We start from the raw sequence: 20,126 nt of genomic DNA on the forward strand, positions 1-20,126 counted from the left end.
TGTGTTCTGTCCCAGAATGATTAAATTACAAATGCACACAGAGGTAAATGCAATTTATTCTCTTTATATAACATAAGATTACCACTCTTTGTGTATTTAAATATGCCTTAATTTTTAGACTGTATAACCTGAAACTTTGAGATTTTAAAGGTCTAATTCTAAATGCCCTTAAATTCCAGAACTTTCATAGTGCATATGAATTATAAACTCTCAAAACCAATAATGATATTTCACATTATACATAAAGGTATACACCAGTTACAATTAGAATAACAATTTATTGGCAATCATAGAAAATTAGAATATATTCAGCATGGGTCCAACCAACCAACCTCTGTTGGACGCACAATGCATCCAAGAGAAAAAGCCACTACCAGCCCCATGCATACCATCTCCCTGCCCGACACACATGTATACCACGAAACTTTTAGGAAATCCACAATAACACAGTTTGAAAACCTCTGAAATTTAGATAATTACTAAGTTCTTTGTGTTTCAATCATGTCGTCATGGCCTGAAAGGACAAGGTAACAGAATGAATGTTTTGCACTAGAAGTATGTTAGTTTGTGGACTTTAAGGATTCATTATTCTTAAGGTGTTTTGGACAATTTACTGATATAAACTCCCTCGAGTCCAGAGTCATAGGAGGTTGTCAGTAATGATTGAAAAATTAAAAGCTTGTATCACTCAAACGGCGGATACACAGGGAATTTTGACTGCTTAACTTAGTTCTCTGGAGCAGGCTGATAGGACTGATGTAGATCCTTAATAAGGAATTAAATTAGGGTTCTCCTTTCATCTTTTTTTGCCAACACCCTTTTATATTCATGTAAAATTCTAATCTATACATTTATGTACATATTTGATCTACTGAAAATTCAGAGTTCTGGATTATTTTAACTATCACAGAAACATTTTTTATAAATATTCAAAATATAAATGACACTTAAAAATGATTTTATGTAGATAATATAAACGAAACAAATATTTCTTTTATGACACCATCTGCTCAGTAGCTTCCAAAATTCCTTTATAAAACTGGGGAAAATCACACTATTTTTATTTCTGGGGAAAACAAGTTTTAAAAGTTAAATGCTTTAAAATTTTAATGAGAGTAAAGCCATATATTCAATATTCTCAGGGTAAAACTGAATACATGAACACCCATGTGTACATAATATATGTGTGTGTGTATTACTAGTACACATAGACATAAATATGCACTTAGCGAGAAGTTATTTATTAAGCAAATTATATTTTATTGGATATTAACTATGGTCACTCAAGTGTAACATATCCCTGTTAATATATCTTCATATGTGTTATTTTTACTACTGTCTCTCTGTAAATTGCTGCATTATTATGATGTAAACTATGTGACCTACATGCTGCTCATCTGATTGCTTTTGAACTTCACACAAATTCAAACAATGTTGTTAAAAAAGTGTAAGATTTTTATAAGAGTGTACCACATGTTATTGCTTCATCTTACTGATGGGCATTTGTTTCCAAATGTTTGCTATTTCAAATACTCCTACAAAGACTGTCTTTTCACATGTACACGTGCAATATTTTTCTAGGGTCTACGCCTAGAGGTAGAGTTTTTGAGAGGCTGATATGGGTATTTTCAAATTTACTAGGTATGATCATATTCTGTAAAACAAGTAGTGTTAAGAGTTTCCATTTCTCTTAACATTGCCGAAGAAACGTTATGTTGGTATTGCTGAACTATTGATTTTATCCAGTTGTTGAGTGGGGATCTGTATCAATAGTGAGTCTGAGTATCTTTTGATATGTTAATTCTTTTTTGTTTAATCTTTTGTGTAGTGCTTATTTGTCCATTTTTCCAAAAGCATACTTTTCTTATTAACTTAGAAAATGCTTCACTTTTTTCTGGATATGAATTGATTGAAGTGTTGCATATAGATTCTTCTACTTGTCTTCTAAATTTTTTAGTTATGCAGAAGGTTTGCGTTTTAGTATGGTCAAAATTATTATTCTTTTATGAGCTTTGGTTATTGTTTCTTGCTTATGAAATTAATTCCTACCCCTAAGTCTTAGAAATATTCTCTATCTTTTCTTAATTGAAATATACGATATTATGTTAGTTTCAGGTATACAACATAGTGTCTGGACATTTAAATACACTAGGAAATGATTGCCACCAGTAAATCTAGTAACTATCCCCTCCATACAAAATTACTACAATATTATCAACCATACTCCTTATGTTGTGTATTACATCCCCATGACTATTTTTAAAACTGTAAGCTTGTACCTCCTAATCTCCTTCACCTGTTTTGCCCAACCCATCACCCACCTGCCCTCTGGCAACCACCCTGTTCTCTGTATCTATGAGTCTGTTTTTGATTTGTTCTGTTTTGTTCATTTGTTTTTTAGATTCTGCATACAAATGAGATCATAAGGTATTTGTCTTTCTCTGACTTATTTCACTTAGTGTGATACTCTTCAGATCCATCCATGTTGTTGCAAATGGCAAGATTTCTTTTTATTTAATGGTTGAGTAATATGCCATTGTGTATATATACATATATATATGCACATATATATATGGTGTGTGTGTGTGTATACACACACATACACACACACACCATATCTTCTTTATCCATTCATCCATTGATGGTCACTTTGGTTGCTTCCATATCTTGCTTATTGTAAATAATGCTACAATGAACACAGGTGCATATATATTTCAGAATTAGTGTTTTTGTTTTCTTCAGGTAAATAAAATATCCAGAAGTAAAATTGCTGAATCATATGCTGGTTCTATTTTTAATTTTTTTGAGGCACTTCCATACTGTTTTCCATAGTGGCTGTGCCAAATTAGATTCCCACCAACAGTGCACAAGGGTTCTGTTTTCTCCACATCCTCGCCAACACTTGCTATTTATTAACTTCTTGATGATAGCCATTCTGATGGGTGTGAGGTGGTATCTTATCGTCGATTTTATTTGCGGTTTCTTGATGATTAGCGATGTAGAGCATCTTTTCATGTGTCTGTTGCCCATCATATGTCTTCCTTAGAAAAGAGGAAGTCCTCTTCAAGTCCTCTGCCCATTTTTTAATTAGGTTGTTTGCTTTTTGATACTGAGTTGTATGACTTCTTTATTTTGATATTAACCCCTTATTGGATATATGATTTGCAAATATCTTCTCCCATTCAGTAGGCTACCTTTTCATTTTGTTGATGGTTTTTTTCAATGTGCAAAAGATTTTTAGTTTGATGTAGTCCCACTTGTTTGCTTTTGTTTCCCTTGCCTGAGGAGACAGATCCAAAAAATTAACACTAAGACCTATGTCACAGAGCATAGTGCCTATGTTTTCTTCTAGGAGTATTCTAGTTTCAGGTCTTTAATCCATTTTGAATCTATTTTTGTATATCGTGTGAGAAAGTGGTCCAGTTTCATTTTTAGCATGTAGCTGTCCAGTTTTCCCAACACCATTTATTAAAGGGGTAGTCTTTTCCCCATTGTATATTCTTGCCTACTTTGTAGGTTAACTGACCATAAGTGCACAGGTTTATTTCTGGGCTCTCTGTTCCACTGATCTATGTGTCCGTTTTTGTGCTCATACCATACTGTTTTTATAATATTACCATAGCTTTTTAATATAGTTTGATATCAGGGAGCATGATACCTCCAGCTTTGTCATTCTTTCTCAAGGTCGCTTTGGCTAATCAGGGTCTTTTGCAGTTCCATGCAAATTTTAGGATTATTTGTTCTAGTTGTGTGAAAAAATGCCATTAGTGTTTTGAAAGGAATTGCATTGAATCTGTAGATTGCCTTAGATAGTATGGACTTTCTAATATATCGTTAAAGTCAGTCAGGTAATGCCATTCTTCTCCTCAGAGCACTCTAATAGCTTTCCATCTCACTCTGAGTAAAATCTAAAGACCTCAAAATGACACCAAGGCTGTACCTGATTTATATCCTGACCCACTTCCTATACTTCTCTGCCCTTGATTGCTCTGACTTATGCCCTTGGTATTCTGCCAACAAGAGGAACCCCTCTGCCTCAGGATCTTTGCAACTGCTACCCCACTGCTTGAATACTCTTTCCCCCCAATGTCCATGTAACTCACTCCCTCACTTCCTTTAGGTTTTTGCTCCAATGACATCAGAGAAGCCTCCCTTGAACTCTGTACTACTTTTTCCTGCTTTGTTTTTCTCTATTAACATTGTTTTTTTAAAGAAATTTTAGATTCCATATCTTTTTTATTTACTTATTGTCTCTGTCCTGTCACTACAAATGTTAGCCCCCAAAGGGTAGGAACTTTGTTTTGTTCACTATCTTACCCAGTACCAACTACTCTTTGAACTACTCTTTGATGTATGTAGATACTGGAAGATCATTATTATCCTCGGTTTACAAACAAGGAAACTGAAGCCACCAGAGAGGTCCAAATAACTTGTGCAAAGCCACAAAGCTAGTGTCTAAAAGTTGGAAACCAAAAGAACATAGAAGTAATGAAGTAAGGATGATGAGAGGGTTAGATGAAAATAATGAGGGAGAAGCAAAGGAACAAAATAGCTAAATCTATTTTAACATAATGTATAAGCATAAAATTTTATGTCAAGTGAAAATGTTCAAAAACAATATAATCTCATCTCTTTAAATAAGAGAAATGCAGGGAAAGAAAGATAATAAAAAGTTGAAAGCAACTGTCTTGGGGTAATGAGGTTGTTGTGGGTTTTTGTTTTCTACTATTCATATTCTACATAGCAGTAGTTTGCAAACTTTTTATCTAAAGGGCCAGAAAGTAAATATTTTGGGCTATGCAAGCTGTATGGTGTATTGTTACTACTCAACTCTGCTATTGTAGTGCAAAGTAATCATAGACAATACGCAAATGAAAAGGTGTGGCTGTGTTCCAATAAAACTTTATTTATAAAAATAGTAGACAGGGGCTTCCCTGGTGGCGCAGTGGTTGAGAATCCGTCCGCCAATGCAGGGGACGGGTTCGTGCCCTGGTCCGGGAAGATCCCACATGCTGCGGAGCGGCTAGGCCCGTGAGCCATGGCCGCTGAGCCTGTGCGTCCGGAGCCTGTGCTCCGCAACGGGAGAGGCCACAACAGTGAGAGAACTCCGTACCGCAAAGAAAAAAAAAAAAAAAAAGACAGGCTGGATTTGGCCCTTGCTGGTCCTAGTTTGCCAACCCTTGCTATAGAGGATCTAAAAGACCATGCCAAAGATACTATAAACTATTATGTCTGAGAGGAAGTTAGCTTTGCTCTTATGTGAAAATAAAGAAATGAAAAACTTAGTAAACCCTTGTGTTATGATCTTGAAGTAGGAATTTTAAAGCAAAGGGATTACTAGATACAGGTGTTATGTACAACTCCAAGATAAAATATTTTATTAGAAAACAGCAGGGTCAGGAACCAAGTGTGAGTTTGTACTCAGAATGTTTCCCGCAAAAGTGAGTAGGCTTTAACAAGGAATGAGCTGTGAACCTACTTTAAACTTGATGGCTGTAATTAAGATATATGAATTAAACTAAAATGGCTTTAAACTTGCCAACCCCTCCTCTTTTATTTAAAGATACTTTTAAACTTAAGGACTTTGAGTATTGAGAATTATTTAGCTTAAGTTCTACTGTATCACTGAAAACAGTTTTGGCTAAAACTGTAGAGCCTACATAATACTTATCATTTCGGGAAAAAAAATCACATTGGTAACATAAACATTCTTAGATAAAGGACTGATTTATAGACAGAGGAATAAGCTTGAAGATTATCTGTCAGAGTTAATGTGTAGGTCTTCCTTCATTGGGTGGAAGGCTGAATGACTAACGAAAGGTCCTACAAATCTCTAAGAGATTCTGTGTCTGACTCTGGAATAACAGATGCTTTTCTGTCATTAAACTGATGGGTGTAACCATTTGACTATGCTTATAAAGAGTCTCAACATTAAAAGAGAATAAAAGAGATGTAAATATACACTAGATAAATTATAATGTTCCTGAGACTTTTTCTATTGCTCTGAGATTGTTAATGCCTATGCCCCCCCCCCCACACACACCCTTGTTCTACTTCATGTATTACTTTGCACATTTGCATTGATTAATATCATAGCAATATACACTCAACTACTGTGTACTCCCCAGTTTCTCTCTTTATCCTGTCAATCACCTTACCACGAAAAAAGTCAAAATATTGATATGATCCTACATAAAACAGAAGTTGCTGTTTGTGTAAATTATATACAAAACCCAGAGGCAGTGAGCATCCTACTGAACTGGTGACACATACATTTGCATTACATTATAATCCAATCTCAATTGCACATGATGTTGGGTTTACTGTTGCTCCTAAGAAGAGAATCAGGATTGTCAATTTAAAGATAAATGCAAACAAATGTTGAAAAAAGTCAGCACATAATAGAAGACTTGGTCTTCTATCTAAATCTAAACTATCAACTTGCATCCGTCACTAATTTTCTTCTACAGTATGTTTCTCCTTGGATATAACACATTAAAATAAAAGAAATATTTGCTCTCTATCATAGATTGAAAACAAATCAGAGTAAAATCATACTCTTTCATAATAAATGGAAAACAAATATTTTTCTCATAGGAAAAGCAAATATGAACCATGTAAGAATACATGTTCTTAAATATTTTAAAACTGTTATTATTGCTAGTAAAACCTTTGCCTTTTATTTCAGAACTTTTACTTCCAATTGACATTAATCTCATGTCATCTTCTTGAGATTACAGAACTTAGAGGATATGCAGAATTAAGGGACAGGTCAGAATTTGTATACTTGACAGTATAAAGCCAATCCTGGAACTCATTCATGTGTCTTGTTTCACCCAGCACATATAACGTATCTTGGTGATTGAAATTTCTTAGCAAGGTATGGGAAGATATTCATTATCCAGCCAACTAACCTTTCATCAATCTGCCCTTCACAGTTTGAGAATACTCTCTCATTTTATGTTTTTGTACCTGTTGCACCTTCCACTGGAATATTCTCGCTCACTCATTCTCCACGTGGGGAGAAACCCTTTTTCTGCTGTATCAAAACCCAGCTGAAAAGTCCATTCAACTTCTGCAGGCATCAAGTTGCTCCTTCCAAGCACTGATTATAGGATCTGGCATACCAGATTAAAATGATTTCTCTATCAGTCTACCTTCTTGCAAACAGCAAATACCTTATATTTTCATTACATAACTAAATTAAAAATTAAAAAAATATTTTACTTGGAAAAATATAAAGGATTATATGAGTTAGTCTTAGTTCGTATATTCCTTATTAAAACGTCATAACATTTTTTTATTCCTTTTTAAAATAGTTTTCTCTCAAAGACTACTTAGGACTGTTCTCCCCCCGCACCCCCATAAGGTACTGAAATAAAACACTACTAAAAGGGAGAAAAATCTTACTTTTACTAAATGTGAATCAATAACCTATGATAGCAAATGAATCCATCTGTTGTTTCTTAGGTTTCTTTTCAATAAAATTTTGTATATAGCAATTGCATCTAATGATCTCGCTTACTAAATTAGGAAGAGAAAACCAAAAGGCATAAATGTTCTCTAAACAAAAAGCAACCACCTGGAATTTACCTTTTTTGTTGTTGTTGTTTAAAGAGAAAAAATATACATGCAAATTACAAAAAAATTACATGATAAGTTTAAACAATATCGGTAGACTCTGCCAAAGAAAAGTAAAATCATAAAGTATATATAAAAAAAGAAATTATTAGATACTGGCTTCTATTAAACTTTTACTGATAATTTTAATGAGTCCACCATTTTGAAAGACATTTTCTCTTTTCATAGATACCTGTAAATAAAAATAACAGGAGCGATAAAGCAACAAATAGTTACCAGTAGCAGAAAGAAAATAGGGGCTTTTAATTCTGTGTATTACTGTTAAAGCAATTATACTCCAATAAGGATGTTAAAAAAAAAAAATCTACATGGAAGACTTCATAATGTTTGTGAAATTTCTTTGCATCCTAAATCTCAGCTTGATGTCAGTGAGCCAGGAAATGAAACCTTGGGGAATTCCTGCCATACAATGGAATGATGGTCTCAAACACACCTTTTCATTCCTTTTGCTAGGTACTCCTGATGTATTTATAGGCTGTTTGGAATAAAGTATACTGCTAAAATGCCACATCATGGATTGAAATCAGATAGAAAAGACAAAAAAAAAGTCCATACAAATAAGAACCAAAAAGTTACCTCCAGTCCATATTCGCCCTTTTCTGGAGGTTCTCTTCTGTGGTTTCAGTTACCCACAGTCCAAAAACATCATATGGAAAATTCCAAAATAATTCGTAAGTTTTAAATTGAGATTTAAATGTCATTCTGAGTAGCATGATGCAATCTCACACCTTCCTGCCCTGTCCCACCCGGATGTCAATCATCCCTTTGTCCAGAGTATCCACGCCGCATTCACTACCCATTCATTTGTCACTTAGTAGCCATCTTGTTACCAGATAAACTGTCGTGGGATCACAGTGCTTGTGTTCAAGTGACCCTTTTTACTTAATAATGGCCTCAAAGCACAAGAGTAGTGATGCTGGCAGTTTGGATATTCTCTTACTGTGCCTGATGTATAAATTAACCTTTATCATAGGTATGTATGTATAGGAAAAATATAGTATATGTAGGGTTCGGTACTATCCACAGTTTCAGGCATCCACTGCGGGTGGTCTTGGAACGTATTTCCTATGGACTTGTGGGGGGATTACTGTACTGTGTTTTAACACAAATGTGTTTTACTTCATAAATTAACTTATATAATTAAAAGATAAATTAAGAGCAAATATGGCATTACCCTTAATTTTTTTAATAAGGATGAGATGTTCCTAGAAATGTATTTGCAAATATTTTATTTCCTCACCTCAATTCCCTCTAAATGTGCAGAAAGTATTAATCTCTTATCCTATGAAAGCTGGAAAAGAGAAACCACGTAGTTAACTTATCAAGATCACAAAATTTGAGAATGGAATTGGAAATACCTCCATTTAAGTAAACAATCTGAGACAGACTAGAGCAAAAAATACTCATCATAGTACCTTCTTAATTGTGAAGCCACAAAGCACATAGGTAATTAAGTAAATGCAAGGAATGGGTTACAGATATGCACAGTTCCATGAAATGCACTCAAGTATGAGTAGCCAAGGATGAAAGGAATAAAAATGTTGAGAACTGATACAGAGGAAGAAGATGGTCGATGTTGTTTGGTGAGTTTCAAAAAGATAGTGTTTAGTTCCCCTCTAATAGAAAATGGAGTCTTAAAATCTCATTTAAAGCTTCATTTCCAAGGTCAGATTTTCCAAAGGTATCATTTTACTATCTTGTTAATTACACATGATTAATGGGCTCAGTGAATCACACTCCAGAAAAATTAATCCATTATGTTCCCAGTATAACCTTTAGAATTCTGATAAATACCATAGGACTATGTTTTTGTTTTGTTTGTTTTGTTTCTGGTCATCTACGCCTTTGCCAAATGTTAAAAGAATCAACCAGTAAATGTTTATGCATGGTATCTATGACCAGCAAAGTTTTGAGTGAGAAAGATGGGAAAAAATACAACAGGAAAAACCAAAGCCTTTAGTGAGTGCTAGATGACTTCTTTGTGCTAGTTATCTCATATTCCACAGAGAGGTGCCGTGCGGTTAGTTTACTAAACCTGGTGTTACAAATGAGGAAGTTTGTGAGTTTCTTGAGAATTGGGAGTGCTTTTAAGAACTTCCCACTCCTTTCCTCCACTATAGTTAATACAAGTCTCAGTATATCCTGGCACCTGATGCACTGTCCAGAACATATTATGCAAGTAAAAGAGAACTAGAGGTGGCATATACATATTTGCTAGGTGGATTAAAGAGTGCACTGTTATAGCACAACAAAGTAATAAAATACAAAGCTTTAATGCTATTAAAAGATAGTCTTTTCCACCCAGAATAAAATTTAAAACTTCAAGATGTCATGACTGACACTTATTCATGAAATCCTATAAATAATAATACAATAATATATATAAAACCTGTACAACCAATAGACTATTAAAAACAAAACAAAACAATTCTAATCCTAGTTCTTCCTCCAACCTAAGGCAAGTCCATTAAATCTTGTCGGTTTTAGTTTTCCTAGCTATAAAATAAAGTTTTGGCCTAGGTGAGTCCTAAGAATCCTTAAAGGTTTAAATAGTTATGGTTACATCAAATACTGGAAAATTTGGTCTAGACTGCTTCATTTGAATATGAATCTCAGTAACCAGGAGAGTAATCAAATTTTATAAATGACACTATAAGGCACACTCTAAATCCCGATAATGACTCAACACTTTCAACACTAAATTTAACATACAAATATTTCCACAGGACTCACACAAATGTCAGTGTTCCCCCAAAGTACAGTCTTTTGCCCTAAAAGTAACCTTACTTCATTCTAGTAATATTTAGTTTTTAGACATGAACCTTACCTCTTTCCTATCCTGCTATCTTCTTTACCCTTCTACCTCTAAACCATAAATTGTACTGTTATCTGATTCATAACATTTAGTCTTCCATGTTCCAAAAAGATGTCGAATTATCCTAAATCTCCCTCTTCTCACTTACTATAATATTTAAGGGAACCAGTACTAAGATAATTTTTTTATCCTGCTTTTTATATCATAGGACACTTTTTTCTCCCCATTAAGATCCTAAAGGGGAAAACCATACAAACGTCACAAAAAACTCTAGCCAGAGATAATCAATGCAGAGCAAAAGCTATTCTTCATAATTCAGTAGTCAGTTAAAAAAAAAAGAGAAAATTACAGTCTGTTAATGATTCAGAATTTAAAAAATTACAATGCAAGAAAAAATAATCAGCATAGGAATTAGAAAATTAGTCAAATGGTAAAGTTTAAAATTTAATGTCTTGAAAGTCTTGATATTAGAAAAAAATCAATTTGATAGCATGCAGCTTTGCTTTGTCCTTTTCAGTCCATCTGTGTTTTAAAGGATACTTAGTAGCAGAATAATGTGTGACTCTGCCACGAATTGAGCCTGGCTGCTCCCATGGATGTAGCTCTATAAAACAAGACAAAGAAGCGAAAATTACAATCTGGGCAAAAGCAGATGTTGGGTAGATTTTTTTCTTTGTATTGCATGTTTTATGCCTTGAAGATAAACAATGGATGAATCTATGAATTAAGCCTTTATTTATAGTTTTTGAATAAAATAATTATTAGTTATTTTTGAATAAAATAATTATAGTAAACTAGAAATAACAGATGAAAATGTTGCTGGCTGATGTAACTGTAAACTGTAGAAAGCAACCTAACATCAGAAGTAAACTTAATATAATTTGTTAAAAGGTTTTACCACAAACACATACGTACAATGTAATGATTCTTCCAGAGTTACTGTAAAATGTACTTAATATAAGCATAAGGTACAAATTAGAGCAACTAAGTCTAATGACTCTCCATCCTTCAAAGTAGGTAGAAAATGACCTATCAGAAGTTATATGACTCTTTTCCACATTATCAAAGTTTTAAAAATAAGGAGATAGCTTTATCAATGCATTCATTTTATTAGAGAATTTCAACTGATTTTTTTCAAAATATAATTACTATAATCGTTTAACCCCATTGAGAAATGTACAGTGTCCTATACCTAGTAAGAACTCTATTAGTTGATACCAGTTATAGAAATTTGACAAAAATCTCCATCCAGGATATTTTGCTGATTCCCACAGTATTTCTGCTTTAATGGAAAGAGTATTTAACTAGGAGTCGGAAAGTTATTCCATCTTGTCCTCAACCCTGGGCATGTCACCAAATCTCTCAGATATTCAATATCCCCTCATCTAGAAAACTAGGAACTGGATTAGATGATTCCTATGATCTTGCAGAAGCATATACAGTCTTGTGTATATTGTCATCAATTCTGTCTTGGTATTTCCGTGCAAAGGCTACTCTTGATACTCTGATCTAAACTGTCTTTGTTTCCATCTCTAATTTCTCAGTCATTTGTAGTGCAGCTGCCTCATCCAATGTTGTGTTTGGATATATTTTTAAATCACAGCTTCAAGCAAACTGACTAAAAAATAGCCGTTTCTGGTTTATTCACATTATAGCTTCTGAGGAATCCTATTATGCGTGTTTTCTTTTTATTCTATTAAATATTTACCAATCAATGACAGCAGTGTAGCAAGACAAATAAAATACTATAAGCCATGTGCTTGACATTACTTCATCTGATTAGAAACTAAGATCTTCAGAACTAAGAAATGAAGGTTTTATTCTAATAACTGTAACAGCATAGATAATAACAAATACAACCATACCAAGTGCTAATAACAACTACCATTTATCAAGCACTCATTGTGTTTAACACAAGCTCTACATGCAATATCATTTAATTCTAATAACTGTAACAAAGTAGTATGCTTTGGCATAAGTTCCTTACAAGAAAAAAAAAAGTGCTCACACCAATCCCAGAGAGATGTGATTCTGAATTCTGATCACTGAAAAAAATGTAACTTATTTAAAAAGAAGCATTTATGACACCAAGAAAATGGCAAATGAAGACTAAGGTTTGATAGTGCCTGCTGTTACCCAAATGACAGTTTCAGTTCAAGGTCAAATCCACAAAAGCACTTTTGGTCCCTTCTTTCATTTTTAAAGTACATGATTGCAGAATGAACCAAGAGCTTGTCAACAGCTAAAGGAAATGCTGTTGTGATTATAATTTACCATCTACATGAATTCTTTCTGTCCAGTCTTTTCATGCAGTTTGACTCAAATTAGTTATGAAATTTTATTTGCTCGTTTTCTTTCCCCCTTCTTGCATACGTCATGAAAAATTACCTGTGTGAATCCTTTCAGCTTTTTTCAGTCCCTTATTTACTATCTCCCAGTACAAGAAGAGCAGACACTTGAAATTTAAGAAAATATTTAAGTGATAATCTCTCACTCGTCTAGCATATGACTCTCATTCTTTGCAACAGAAGTACTGCAATAGCAAAAAGAAGAAAACATGATGATTTATTATCAACATAAAATCAGAATGTAGGATGAAAATCCTGTATTTTCTTTGGCAACACTTCCAAGAAGTCAAGAGAGTTCCCTCATTGCTCTTAAATAAACTTATGTCTTTAAGTTTAAGTAATTAATTCTCATCCCTCCCACAAAAAAAACAGAACACTTCTAAATAACAAATGGGTTAAAGAAGAAATCTCAAGAGACATTTAAAAATATTTCGACTAAATGAAAATGAAAAACAACTTATCAAAATTGTGGAATGTAATGAAAACAGTGCTTGGGGGATATTCATAGCATTGAATGCATATATTAGAAAAGAAGAAAGATCTGAAATCAGTAATCTAAGTTTCCACCCATAGAATGTACACCACCAAGAGTGAACTCTAAGGTAAACTATACACTTTGGGTGATTATGATGTGTCAGTGTAGGTTTGTCCTTGGTAAAAAAACAAACAAAAAAACAAAACCATTTTGGTGAGTGATATTGATAATGGGAGAGACTATAAATGTGTGAGGTCAGGGGATATATAAGCAATCTCAGTACCTTCCTCTCAACTTTGTTGTAAACCTAAAACTGATCTTAAAAAAATAAAGTCTTTTTAAAAAGAAAGAAAAAAAAAGTTAATCTTGCCTATTTAAGATTTGCCAGTAGAAGAGCCACTGCTTTCCTGATCAAAGCCTATAGACAATGAGGGATCCGTTTTCTATATATGATAGAATCAATCCTTTTTTTTTTTTTAACCATGTAACTCTAAATAAAGAAGATGCTATTTTAAGATATATTAGTTAGTAGGAATGCAGTAATGACACCCTAGGCCTGAGTCTCCTTGGTATGCCCAGGTACCCAGAACTAAAATGAAATCATCTTTATTATTTCCTTCTCAGTTTCTTTCTGAGAATACTAATATCCAGGAAGAGATTCTTTTGAACTATTAAGATATACTATCTTATTTATTTAGTGTTAAATTTAATAGAAGTACTTAAAGGTATTCTGTGATCTTCCCACTGTATGACACTATAATCTTGCTTAAGATGGAACCAATTACTTGAGTCTTATAGTAAAAACAAAGTGTGAGAGCACGCAGGTGGGCAGACGGGCAGGCAGGTGGGCTTCTGGCAAATGGGAGTATCCGGGTCACCTGCTGGTGCACAAAACGAGTGGAAATCCCGAGGTACTTAGCACTCTGACATCCTAATAAAAGATTTCTCCATTTCTTGACAGTTACATATTCCTAGCCCTTTCCTTAGGGGTCCTCTTTTTATTCATCAAACTACATAAACTTCTCTGAGGTAGCACTAGTTCTTGCTAGGCTGCTACACCAAATGGCAGATGTGATATAGATGATTCAATAGCTAGGCGAAGTCCTCCTGGATTTACCTAAGAGATATAAATAGGTATTATCTATATCCTGGTGGCCAAGAATGCCACTGTGTTTGATTTCCCCAGGCTAGGAAGGGTATGATTGGTCTTAATCAAACCCTTCTCTACAAAAAGTTGTCAGCCCTGCTAGTACAGTGAAGAAATGGCTGTCCTTATGAGCTTGACCTGAATTACAGTGTCAATAAGACTGGTAGTTCACATATTGTAAAGGGGGGAGGGGAGGGGGAGAAAAAGTAATAAAACAGAACACCAAGAACAAAAAGCTCCAATCGATACTAAGGAAATCCTCAGCAGAATATGCTGAAATAGTTCATTATAATTGGCCCTCCCTAGAAGGTCAGCCAATGAGAACACAGAGTGCAGAGCTGGAAGACTCTGCAGATACTACAAAACAACCCTAAGCCCCAGACACTAGTAAGACAGCTACTGGGGATAAACTATGTTTGGAGAAGCACCTTTTACTTTTTGAACAAAACTGATAATATGACTGATGAGAGAGCTTCTCATATTCACTGTGCTTTCAAAATGTTGAGGTAAAAAATGTGACAATGCAGTAAGACTAAGTTTCTTCCAAGTGTACGGCAAAAACTTAAAAGGCCCTATGACTCAGCTTCTAAGCAATTTTAGTAATTAATATTTTCCTGAGAACACATTTCTAGCCTTATTATAGATTTTCTTTTATTCACTAATGAAAGAAAATTTGAAATGCACAGTATAATTACTCTCATAGAATTTTTTTGGTAACTAAAGTAGTAAGTTCAAAATGAAAAGTTATGTTATATTCTTCATTTTAAAATCCAACAGAACAGCTTTTGATGTGAGATGAACTGAATATGTAAATCTACAATGCAAAAGTTTTGGTAACTCTGTCATATCAGATATATATGAAAAGTATAATTAAAAAAAAAATATGTGGGCTTTTTTCCTTTTTATCTTTGGGAAAAAAATCAACCATCAAGGAACATTACTATTCTCATGTCATTATTGTAAATGTAATCTAAAATTCAAGAACAACAACAAAACTAATGTAGCTTAAAATTTACGTGATTCTGTGTTAAAAATAAAATCACGCATTTCATATCACTGAATATTTTGCATCATCTGTGATTGGTGTAAGAAATGCATCAGGAACAGAGTTTCTCTTTTGCCCTATTCTAGCTTTGCAAATAAATTAAATGTTTTCCCCCAGGAAAGCCATTTAACCTCTCTTTAATTCATTTCCCTGGTACAGATCATTTTTTGTTACTTATGGGGCTACTAGGTGATAAAAAGATGGTATTATCAAGAAAAATCTATAAAATGCATTTAAACAAAAAATAAACAAGAAAAGGACCACTGTCTTTTGAAGCATAGTCTCTTATATTTTTCCTCTTTTTTGGCTTATCTGTGAAAATGGACATTCACATTTTCACTCTTAGTGCTCACATGATAATCTTTGATAATCCTATATATGGAAGCATCTTCACATGGATGAAAGTACCCTGGGTGGCTAGGCAATTTTTCCTTAATTATGAATCTTTTAGCATATCTATTAGATCATCCTTTGATCACCGTTCGTACTTGGTACTTTTTCCTGTCACTGCCTCACTGATTGAAACATGAGTAAAACACTGCTCAGTCTGGGTCCCAGTCATGCTAGACTACCTGCTATGACAGTTTTTCTAGTCCAGTTCTTCGGATAGCTTTAGTCCTTGAAACTTCTCTTATATTGTCTTAAGAATGACACTCGCTCTAAAGTTCACCTAATGCCAACTGCTTTAAAAGTCCAGTGTCATCCATTTTCTCCGAATGTCCAGGATCACTGCATTCTGATGAGCAAGCCTGGAAAACCTCTATGTCTTTGACATCAGAGACTTTATCTTGACATTTGATGTGAAATATAGCACAATGGTATGATAAATGAAACCTGTCTAAAAAATGAAAATGATGCTGATAAGGATTCAGATATTAGATCCATATAACACTGTTGACAGTACCACGGCTCTGCAGGCCTTGAGACTGGCTTTAACTAATGATGGATGCAACTGGTTGAGCCTGCTCATTTGGCAAGTGAGACATCAAATTCTTGGTGTGATTCTCTATTTCTTTAAGCTTAATATTTCAAGGCTTCAAAGTAATGGCATTCATCTGTATATTTAATCATTGTATACTAACAATGTGAATCCAGGTATATGAGAAGTATTTTGCATGTAGAGGCTAATATACAACTTCTGGTTCTTCCATAAAAACTTTATAGCACCAAACACAGCGATCATCTTCAACAGAAGTACCACACTGATGGCTGGGAACTCTGGCTAGAAACCAGGCTGCTAGCGGTGTGAGATGTGGCATGTTACTTAACCGACCTATGGTTCAGTTTCCGTATCAGTAAAGCAAGGATGCTGGAATAATTTAAAGCTTTAGAAAAGTATGACATGAAGTAAGCCTTCATTAAGTGTTGGCTGCTGTTATATTTATTTATTCAACTGGTATTTATTGAATGTCTAATATGTGATAGGTACATTTCTAGGCACTTGAGATAACAGTGAACAGAGCAAATATCCCTGGCCTCATGGGGTTTACAGTCTAGTGTTTGTGCACACATGTGTGTGTTGGGGAGAGAGCCAGAGAAAGACAAAAAAACAACATAAGTACATAATACACATATGTATATATAAATAATATAAAATTAATTGTATACAGTATTAGCGATACTGATTTTGAGGGAAGCACACACCAGGCAAAGGGAAATCATGGCTGGCGCAAAGGCCTTAAGGTAGAAATGTGTTCAGGGACCAGAAAGGTCAGTGTATTGGTGAGGCCTTAGATTTTACTCTGAGTCACATGGGAAGCCTTAATAGGTAAGTTCTGAGCAGAAGAGTAATGTGAGCTATGCTGAGAATAGAGTATAATGGAGCAAGGATAAAAGCAAAGAGATGAGATGGAGGTTACTACAGTAATCCAGATAGAAGATGCTGGTAGTGTAAAGCAGGTTGATGGTAGGTGATAACAAGTGATCTGACCCTGGATATATTTTGAAGGAAGAACAACAGCATTTCTTGTTTGCTGTGTGTTCTTACGCAAAAGGAGATCAAAACTTTATAACAGATATAATGTATAGTAAAAATTTAGTTATCTCAAAGTTCAAATTCATAGTAAATATATATATTCCAGTATTTATACTAATATATAGAACATTTACATTCAATTGGGAATACATGAATCTAAAACAAAATCTAGGTATTCATGGGTTTATTAAAATAAAGAGGTCATTAAAAATGGTAACATGTACTTTAATTAGTAAGGACTCTATAATTGAAATATAGAAAAGTTACATTATTTGTCCATGACGTTCTGTTCTCTTTTCACATTTTCTCCTTTGGATGATTCATACTCTTAAATTCAATAGCTCTTTCGTATGAAAGACTCCTTCTCAGGTCTATAGTGTCACATTTTATGGAGTAACTACTAATTGGATATATCTACTTGAATATCCCACTTGAATGTCCTAACACTCTAAAACCAAAATTTTTTCAAACAAATGTCAGTATTATCCACACAAAATAATTTATCTTTGCCAGACCTGCTAGACTTCTATGTTCCTGTCAACAATGCAACCATTCTTCTAATGACCAAGTTTCAACTTTAGCGTTTATGTCTGCATCAATCATAGAGCTAGTGAACACTTCCTATTCTACATTTGCCATTTTTCTGTTACCTTGACACAACTGATTGTGTCTGAATGTTTATTATATCATGCTTGGATTACAGATGCTCTAATCTTTACACTCCAATCTCTCACTTCTAGCTAAATCTTCGAAAATCACCACTTTCATCAGTCTACTGCCCACAAAGCTTTGAAAATTTAAAATTGCTTAGAGGCCAAAGCCCTTGGCAATTAAGTCAAACACTTTTGAATCAACCAGTTAAGAAATCAAGCCAGCAACTGTCTACTCAGTACTTAAAAGAGATACTGTATTCCATAAAATGAGAAAACAAGTAAATATAAAACGCGGTGTTTTTGCTCAAAAGGAAACACAGTAACATTTGTATAAAGAGATCTCTAACCATATAGATAAAATAAAATGAGGGCAGTGTACTTAAAACACTCTAGAATTAGTAGACCAAGATTTGAGTCTGGGCTTGAGTTGCCTCCTTTGTAAATGGGGATAATAATAGAATCTTTCTTACTGAGGACTGCTATAGGATTGAACAGATCAGAAGTTAATAAAATTAGCTACTAAATTACATGGTATTTAGTAAGGACTATAATTTTGGCTATCAGTTTAGCTATGTGTTCAGTGAATTCTAGAGAAATATAAAAGGTGAAAATTACTGTAGGGTGAAATGGAAGGAAAAGACTCCAAAGACGGTTAACTGTAAACAGGGTATTTCGATGGAGATTATGTTGAGATAAATTAGGAACACTGGGAGAGGATTTTAATCAGGTAGACTGTGACAAGGAAATTAACAGAGGATGGGAAGGAGTTTAATCTTACTGGGAAGGGGTATGGAGGTAGACATGATTGGGATGCCACATTAAGTCCATTTATTCTCACACTATTTCTATTAAAAAAGATTACACCTCAGTGAAAAAAAAATTATGGCCCCCCCCAAACATCCTATCCTCATTTCCACCTCTATATGGGTTCTTAAGGCTGTTCCATTGTTTTTTTTCCCTGACCCATATCAAGAAATGATCTTTATTCTTACTGGATAACCAAAATTCAGCTTGATTTAATGCCAACTCAAATTCTACCTCTTGTAATAAAATTTAATAATTAATTAATAAACAGTGAATGCTCTTAAACTATTATAATACTTACTGTCTATAACATTTAATCTGTATCTTAATCACATATGGATTTAGAATGTTAGGATTCTGGACTTAAAACTCACATGAATAACACTGTATCAGGAAAAAGGATATATCATTTATAGAATACAGAATATTTGTTATTTTTAAAAAAGAGAACAGGCTTCAAACACTTGCTTCTACATATTTTAAAGCAATTAAAATACAAAATGTATTTAAACCCTGAAGTGAAATGTAAAATGATTTTAGAACTCTGTATATGTAGTGTAATTCAGGAATTTTTTAAAAATCTAGAGCATCTATTAATAACTCCATATTTTTTAACATCTTAGATGAAGCTAACATATGAAGTTAAATTCCTCAAAATAGCATAAAGAACAGTTAAACTCTGGACATTTTATATATAAATCTTAGAGAAAAAGTGATGCTTTAAACAGCTATGTAGCATGAATGTTATTTAAAATTAATAAAATCAGAGTTTACTCTTTTCAGACTGAGACTGAAAAATATTGATATTTGGTGGTTATCAGTATGTACTATAAACACATAATTTAAAAAATCATATTTCTCCAGATATTTCAAAAGTGTATTCCATCATTAGTAATTAATGTATTACAAATGTACTTGTGTATTAGTATTACAAGGGAGTATTTGTATACACTTAATGAATTTTTTACATATAAATTGGTTTTGTTGTATATAATTCCATTTTAAAAACACTGGCTTTTTCTTTATAGATTTAAAAAATCTTACATGAGAGCTTGCAAATATCAAAATGTGAACTTACCTTCACATATTGAGAGTTTGTGACACTATAAATATATACATTATGTAAAGACTAAAGCTTCTTCTAACTGTGCTTTCTCTCTTTTTTTAAAACTGGCTAATTCATAAGAAATTCTTCAGATTTGTTCTTAATCAGAAATACACAA

General features: G+C 33.7%; 1 protein-coding gene across 8 annotated transcripts in view; it reads right to left on the bottom strand.

Annotated features, from left to right (window-relative positions):
- Positions 1 to 20,126, bottom strand: part of TUSC3 (tumor suppressor candidate 3) — a 181,580-nt gene that overhangs the window by 17,561 nt on the left and 143,893 nt on the right. For 4 of the 8 annotated variants that reach the window (XR_012328974.1, XM_019921440.3, XM_019921442.3 and 1 more), the window contains exon 7: positions 10,997 to 11,060. The exons of the other annotated variants lie outside the window; for them this stretch is intronic. Coding sequence is in view for 3 of the 4 variants with exons in the window: in XM_019921440.3 (XP_019776999.1) it covers positions 10,997 to 11,060 (64 nt within the window). In the remaining variant the exon portion in view is untranslated. The remainder of the gene's footprint in view (positions 1 to 10,996; positions 11,061 to 20,126) is intronic. 8 annotated transcript variants of the gene reach the window in all.

The sequence above is a fragment of the Tursiops truncatus genome, chromosome 21, assembly GCF_011762595.2.
Source record: "Tursiops truncatus isolate mTurTru1 chromosome 21, mTurTru1.mat.Y, whole genome shotgun sequence".
Classification (NCBI taxonomy): domain Eukaryota; kingdom Metazoa; phylum Chordata; class Mammalia; order Artiodactyla; family Delphinidae; genus Tursiops; species Tursiops truncatus.